At 32.6% G+C, this 8,413-nt stretch overlaps 1 protein-coding gene across 1 annotated transcript in view; it reads right to left on the minus strand.

Moving 5' to 3' along the window:
* The window catches only part of LOC108908695 (cholinesterase 2-like), a 12,037-nt gene extending 11,608 nt beyond the window's left edge, over positions 1-429 (minus strand). Inside the window, exons 1-2 of the mRNA XM_023455470.1 lie at positions 335-429; positions 76-213 (exon numbers count right to left, since the gene is read on the minus strand). Of these exons, the coding sequence (XP_023311238.1) occupies positions 76-213; positions 335-397 (201 nt within the window). The 5' untranslated portion in view covers positions 398-429. The remainder of the gene's footprint in view (positions 1-75; positions 214-334) is intronic.
* Between the last annotated feature and the right edge of the window lie 7,984 nt (positions 430-8,413).

Raw genomic sequence — 8,413 nt, forward strand, 5'->3', positions numbered from 1 at the left:
TTCTCTCATATCTCTCTCTCTCCTCCTATATATGTATATATATATATATATATATAGGTATCTGTTCATCCTTACTTGAAATCTTAATTCGCCTACAGGGGGAGTTGCGTACGGTATGTCTTGAAATGCGTAATAAACATTGTCGTTTGGAGACTGCAAGGCTTGACCTCTTATTTGGCCCTCTGGTAAAGTGACAAGTGTCGGGTCAGCTACCTATTTATGAATAAATATGTGATATTCGTGGCACTTATACATAGATGTTAGTAACTACATAAAGACATTTCAAATTTACAAAACTTCGATATATTTAAATAAACCAATAATAATTACTTACATCTGCTACTGATGAGCTTATTGCACATAAAATCAGTAGCAGCAGCCCGTTGTACTTCATCATTTCGAATTAATAGCGATAATGACCATACTTTTCAATTTATAGAATCTGAAACTGGTATTTTTTTATTCGGTAAAAACTCAAGTGTTCGCACGTACGTTTTGTAGTACTCGTAGTTTTATCTTTATCTTTATAATAATTATTTTTTATAAAGAACATACAACAATGGAAAAATTATTATATCAGCACTTTAAATTAAAGTGGTTTTAACTGATTTGCAAGTTAAAACTGAAGCATTTTCTATAAATACCAAAAATAAATTTCCCACTAATCATCAGCAAAATATTGTCACGGTATATGTATTTAAATGAAGGAGCTCAAATGGTACCTTCGAAGTTTTATCTATCTAATATTACAATTATTATTACAATTATAATTAATAATTACAATTACAATTAATATTACAATTATTATTATTGGTAAGCGCATCACTTGAGAACGGCTGGACTGACTTTGCTATTTTTTTGGTAAGTTCGTAATAGTGCGAATAAAGTTTTTAGGGAAAGAGAAATAATTGGAAATGTTGCACGGAAAATTGCAAAATTCGGGAAAAACTGAAAGTGCCGATCACAAACAATTTTATTGAAATTTGGACAGGACAACTTCTGTAGGGTCAGGTAGTTGTATATAATTTTTGTATTTTATTTTATTTGATTGTTGAATATTCGACTTTTTTGTCTATTGTACCCACTTACTTCTCGTAATGGTTATTGTGAGTTTATGTAGACATTGGTATTTGCCTAAAGGTCCCAATAGGTAATTTATCGTGACAGCAGCGATATTACCGTTTATAAAATACTGAGGTGTGATAAGTTGTATTGCTCCACCTAAAAATTGGAATGCACTTGCATGTGATCCACATCTATACTGGATGAGGTTAATAAATATAAATAAGTGTTCCAAATAGAAAACCTCTTGTTTCTTCAATTGAGATCGGAAAGACTATACTAGATCTATTACTATTTAAGGCTTAGCATTGTTTTAAGATTCAAGGTTTCCTATTACACTAATAAACCACTCACAAAATCTATTACGTTTTATCGTTTGCCCAAATTTTTATCTTTAATTACCAGTCTGTTGTTAATATTAACAGATGATGTCATTTTATGGAATGTATTTCTGTACATTTAAAGTAGCCTCATTGTAACCTTTATTACTGATCTGCCATTCAAGTGAAATGTAACCTCTTGAAATATCACGGCTTGCGTCACAAAACATACTTATAATGTTTGCGTTTCGAATTTCGATTGCAGCTACGACATATTTCTGTCACAATCGGTAATATCGGTATAGAGGATAAAATAAAAATCTTGAAATTGGTTGAAAATTCAAATAATATTCCATCATAACCTGGTTATTAAATAGTTAAATAAAGGTTAGCGATATCAAAATATGTTAGCAATAAAATTATAGCGGCCGGTATTACGATCTTCTACTGATTACATCTTAATTATGATTTACTTATTTACTACTGATTACATCTTAATTATGTGTAGCGGCCGGTACCTGACAACCGTAATAGCCGGCCTACTAAGAATTTATAAGGGTTGAAAATACAACGGCACTTCCTAGAAGGCACGTTCACGACCCACGGTTGACAGATATTTAGCAGCCCTAGGTCGACCGTGGGGAGTATTTCAAGTCAGTCTATCGATAATATTCTACAGTGTAAGGTTGAATAATAAAGCGTTAGAAAGTACCTACTTGTTTTCCTTACTCACGCCGTATAAGTGACCCCACAAAATTTTAAATTTCCTAAGATTACTTTGAATACTGCCAACCCAGTGGCAACTTTTTTTATATCGTGAGGAGTAACATAGAAATCTTGTGATAATACATTATTATAAAGATAAACAAATAAAAATTTATAAAAGCTTGTTTATTTAATGACTGAAGAAATATGTAAATCTATTACGAAATTGAAGATGGATCTAGTACGAAGGCAAAAGGTCTGTTGACAACACTGCCGAGTGGCAATAGTAGTGAAGGGACATGTGAAGATATTGTAACAAAAGCCGGGACGCGCAGTCATTTATTTATTAGTTCTCGGAAAGTAAGATATTTCAGTCATCATAAATTATCGGAGGGTTAATGGTTTTCAAGTAGTAGGTCGCCAAGACAGTCCTTCGGAGAAAATTACCAATATTTTAACAAGTTCACTTAGACTGTCGAGGCCATGTGTTAAGCGTCTGGGAGGCGCCGCGTAGAACCCCATCTTTTTAATAACGCGCGAAACCGCGAGAAAGAGCGTAGAGATTCCACATTAGAATTAAATTATATTGTAAAATTGATAGTAATTCGAAAAGAGAGTATACCTAAGCAGCTGGGTTTTTTTGACGGATTTTTCCTAGCTATAAGAGTAGATTAAATGAGATCGACTAATCCGTCCCGTAATTGCTACGCGGAGTCATAGGGGAAGGCTAGGGTTACTAGTAAGTCATATAATTATTGTTATAAATGTAAATTCAGTCAATTAGATAAATATACAAGCGTCCCGATATTCAGGTTCTCGCCAATAAGATGAGAACCGAAACTTCTGGACCCAAGAAATGGGCGTGGTCAAAGCGAATTGTGGAATTCAGGAAGGATCCCGAAAAAGTCAGTTCGTTCTTAAGTTTCACATTGAGCAGACTAATTATTAACTTTAAAGTCTCGGGCTAATTAATTAATTTTGATAGTTTTTCTAAATTTTGTATAGAGCGCGCATTCCCTGAATCTCGGTACGCTGTCGCGATTGAATCAATTAATTAATAATGTCGTCGAGCCGTTGTGTTTTTATTTTGTTTGTTTGTTTTGTTTATTGTTAATAAAACCCTTCCTGGAAGTTTTGTGTTTCCTTTGTTTCTCCAACTTCAGTGCTACCCTGTATAGCCAGCCACTGGATTACATCCCACGTAAGCAATGAAAGGGTAAGTGCTTGGAAGTAATTTTCTGAACATACAACATTTCTAAGTTCCCACGTGTCAATTAAAGTATATCTAATGATAATAAACTCCCTTTCGAGAATTAAATAGTAACTCTTTCGAGAATTAAGTAGTAACTCTTTCGAGAATTAAATAGTAACTCGTTCAAGAATTAAATAGATAATTAGTTAAAGGTAGATAATTAAAGAAATAACCCCTCAGGTTACAATATATTGCTACGCTTGTTTTTTTTTTGCTTAAAAACTTTATTTATACAAAATATATACACATATTAAAAAAATAAAAAAAAAGGTCATAAAAAACGTGGAGATAGTTTGGAAGCGTAACAAAGATGCCGACGAATCACTCAGCCTGAATGATGTAGGTTCAGTAAAACATTTCAAATACAGATGGGTATCAAAATTTAGGTCACCATCAGCAATAAAACGCAACCCTGCTAGGAGGTTCCTAAATTGGTCGGTTTTCCAAACTACGACTTTTTTTTAAAGTAAAGTGATGTTAACCTCAAAAAAATTAAATACCATGTGAAAATCTTCCGATATAGAAAAATTTTTATTACAAGACAGAAATAGATAATGTATCTAAATATGTAAACAGATATTGTTATATTTATAGCTACTTTAAAGATACACAGTTAAATTACTACTAAAGTACTATCTTTAGAATTTCTGGCATGCCAATCGTGATCACGTAAGGCGTACATCGAATATTCTATTCATATAAATATATATCACTTGATTCAAGACATATCTTTTACGCCATAGCGTAAAAAAGAAATATATATACACATATATATCGCCAAACTTATTTGGTAGTGGTGGAAGTACAAATCAACAATTTTATTACTATGAGATAAAAAAAGAAATATATATTTAAACACATTAAAAAAAACTACTATAATGTATATGTTGTACTCAATGTTAAAAAAAATACTTAGTAATTAAATTCTCGAATTTGCACTAATAGACTTTGATAATCAAAGTCACAAACAAAAAATAATAATCATAACGGAAAAATGTGACCTTTTGCAATGGCAATGGCAAATTGGTTATCTTACAATAATCTTGAGAGGCGAATGCTTCTTTCTCAGTTGGATCCACTTGCACACAAGGGACGTCAACCAAATCGGAGGATAACAATCCGAATTTGAATAACCAGCCCTAAGTGCGAGGCAGCCAGTATAAAGGTGGAAGGTGTTCGAACGAACGAATAGGTGAATTCACGAAGCCTCAAGGATAAAGGGCGCCATCAATTGTAGTCCAATTTGGAATATAGGATAAATATCTAAATATACATGGGTATCTATTTCAGTGGTTCGTTAGAACTATCCTGTTGGCTATAATATGAGCATCATTATTGTTTCAGAATCCGACATGAGTCGTGAACTATGATTGAACAATAGTCACACCAATGAATCACATTCAAAACTGAATTTCGCTGCGAGCCAAGAAAGCTAATGACTTGGTTGCACATTTTTTTCCATTCCTTTTTGTTCTCACTTTTCTCCTCCAGTCCCCTATTCGCATTTCATCCAAGTCCCTTTCTACTGCTTGTAGCCATTTTGTTCGAGGTCTGCCCCTTCTTCTGCTCCCCGTTATACCTCCTGTAGTACTTCTCTCGTTGATCTCTCTCCTTCCACCCTTCCTACGTGTACCAGCCACCTCAATCTTTGTACTCTAGTCACGTTTGTTATTAATGGCTCCCAGTATATTCTCATCAGTTCCTCGTTTGTTCTTCTCAGCCATACCTCTCCTTCTTTCTTTCCTCCATATATTTTTCTCAATACTTTTCTCTCAGATATTTCCAAAGAGTATTTTTCTTTTGTATTCAGTTTCCATGCTTCACTCTCATAAACAACTATTGGTCTCATTATTGTCTTATATATTATTTTTTTGATATTTCCCAAACATTTTGTTCCTTTTGCATTCCTTTCCTGTATTTCATCTTTTTGTTCTACATTATCAGTTATTGCCACTCCCAGATAATTACATTTTGTTACTTTCTCGAAATTATAGTGCTTTTCTCCTGATATAAACGTAAATCCTCTGTTTCTCTTTTCTGCTGTTTTCTTTTCTAGTACCATATACTTCGTTTTCTTTTCGTTTACGTTCCTTCGTCCCTAGCTGCTTTTTCAACTTTTTTATAGCATTTATTAAATTGCTCTGTCCTCGTCAGAATCACAAGATCATCAGCATAAGCTAATACTTGACATGACCGATTATATACTGTTCCCTTGGTTACTATTTCGCTTTCCCTTACTGCAGAATCTAAAACTATATTCAATAAAGTTGTAGATGTTTGACCATTAAGTAGAACCCTACGTTCGTTCTGTTAGGGTAATTTTCGCCAATCTTATCAGCTTTTCTTTTATCCTTATATTTCCCATTCATTTGTATAATTCACCTCTTTTTACCGTATCATACGCTTGTTTAAAATCAATAAAAATCATATAAAGAGGTAAATTTTGATCCAGGCTTGTCTATAATTTTTTTTAGGATAAATAGGTATCTGATCGGTTGCTGTTTGTTTTCCCTGAACCCGCATTAATATTGTCCTATTTTCGTCTCCACTACCGCATTTAATCTGTTTTTTATTGCTACCGTCAAAATTTTGTATACCACATCCATTAGGACAATTCCTCTGTAATTTTCACAGTTTGTCTTATCTCCTTTTTTATGTATGGGACAAATCATTGACTCTCTACATCGTCTTGGCATTGTCTTTACTTCCGATACACCCTTTATTATCTTGCATATGTTTTCTTCTTTTCAATTTCAAGATTCAACAATTTTATTTTCTAGAGTGAAAGGAATCAGAAATTTGTTCGCCTGTTAGGCGTGCAGAGAATAAAAGCATTGCAATTTCTTCATGTGGTAAGATCAAAGAAATAATATAACTCCATTTAAAAGGCAAGTTTCGGAGCAGGAAACTACGAAATATTTAAAAAATATTAACCAAGAAAAATGTTTGTTACCTACTTTAAACAAAATGACTCTGACTGAGAGATTGTACTGCCACAATTGTTCAGAGTTCGGGTTGAATATCTACAACTGAATTTAAACGATCATAATTTGTCAAGGACTGACTGATTATTATCAGTTAAACGATCCTTTTAAAATCCTACTGAAAACACTACGAAGAAAACTCAGTATTTATCTTCAAAATTGTCAGTAAAAACTATTTTAGATATCTTTATTTAACTAGGTTATAAGTAAAATAAACCTGATTTTAAAATTCCCTAGTAGTATACAAACTATTTTTTTTTTTTTTTTTCAGAAACGTTATTTGTATAGGAACACCAAGACTTCACGAACAAGGATCAATTGTGACGACATAAAAAGTATATCGTTAGACATCGACAGTAGATTCCACAGCGTTTTTGGACATTTAGAATATGTCTGGTATAATTCCTTCATGCATCATTTTTTCTTTACAGAAGCCGGAAATGTGTTTAAGGTCTCTCTAAAGTAAGTAGGAGTCTTAACATTCAGTTCCGCATGGATATTTGTAATATACACATTTTAATTTTAGAGAGAAAAATAATACAAAATTGGACGCAGAGTGAAACCAATTGCATATATTTTAATGACAATAAGCAACTAATATAAGAGTATTCATAAAACAAAGAGTGTTTTTCCGATGTTCTGGGCTTTTCCCTATTTTATGGAAACACAAATTTAAAATGGTTTAACAAATTTTAAAATGGTGGAACTGATCATTTTGGTAAAAGGGTTTATTTAATTATTTTTTAAAATATTTTTCGTAGGAGGTAGAACTACCCTACTTCGGAAAAAGACCGTATGTGCACATATGACAGTTTAGAGAAAATTGCAACGAGATATTAGGTATAGTTCATTTGGCTGTAATTCATTTACTAATTAAGGTAATAACTTAATTTTTTCGGTAATGGCAAATGGAAAAAAATATTTTTTAATGTATTTCAAGAATGTTAGAAAACATTGCAATTTCAATAAAATAAGAGTCACATATGCTGTTTTGTCTTAGTAAATTTTAGATTTTGCTATGTAAAAATGCCGTATGTACTACATTTTCAACAGAAATTAATAGAAGAACCAGAACATGCACATACATGATATTTTGGATGTTTTCACAGGATATTTTACAATTTTTAATATATTGTGTTACAAATAATGTTTAATTGTTGTTTAATTTAGAACAACGCATGTGAACACATACGAATTTAATTTGATGATTAGTTTTCGAAATATTTGAAAAAAAAATGAAATTATGGAAATCCGTTTTTGTTTCATTTCAGCCTTGTTTGAGGTGGTATTGAAAAAAAGGAGGATACTTTCTCATGGCCACTTTTTGCCCTTTATCGAATGGCATAATCAATTTTTATATGTAACGTTTCGTCTCTCCAGGACCATCATCAACTTCAATTTTTTAAATACGACGCTGGAAATTTTATTACATTTTTTGCAAGCCTTCGTGACCCCCAATACTATACTGCCTCAGGCCGAACCAGATTCAGATGTTTTGTCTCGAAAAATTCAACCAGAAGCGAATTTGTAACCTGTATACCTACCTCTTAATGAAATACATGCACATAAGTCTGCATCAGACACATAATATGGTGTTTTTTTCTATTATAGCAATGAAGAAAATAAGAGCGACACAATATTAGAAATTTAAAATGTACAAATTTTTAAATCTAATGACGCAAAAACGATATTTTTGATATTTATAGATGGGTATACTGCGATGTAGATTTCGAAAATGTAATTATCTCAATTTGTCACAAAACTGCACATACGGTCTTTTTCCGAAGTAGGACACAGAATACCTTATAAAGAAGAAATTCATACAAATGTTTTTTTTATAGTCTGTTTGGAAATGATAGAGAGTAATAAAACCCCGAGATAAGAACCGGCCATGGGCGTGGTAAAATTTCGTTTCAGGTAATTATCGGGTAACACTAATGCTAATTCTGTGACGAAGGGAGGAATATTTATTATCTAGACGAAACTTGGGTCAACGAGGGATATACTGTAACAAAAGCATGGCAAGATAAAAATGTAAACAATTTTCGACAAGCATTTTTGGATGGACTTTCAACAGGGTTCAAGGCACC

This window comes from Anoplophora glabripennis, unplaced genomic scaffold (assembly GCF_000390285.2).
Source record: "Anoplophora glabripennis isolate ALB-LARVAE unplaced genomic scaffold, Agla_2.0 scaffold498, whole genome shotgun sequence".
In the NCBI taxonomy this organism is placed as follows: Eukaryota; Metazoa; Arthropoda; class Insecta; order Coleoptera; family Cerambycidae; genus Anoplophora; species Anoplophora glabripennis.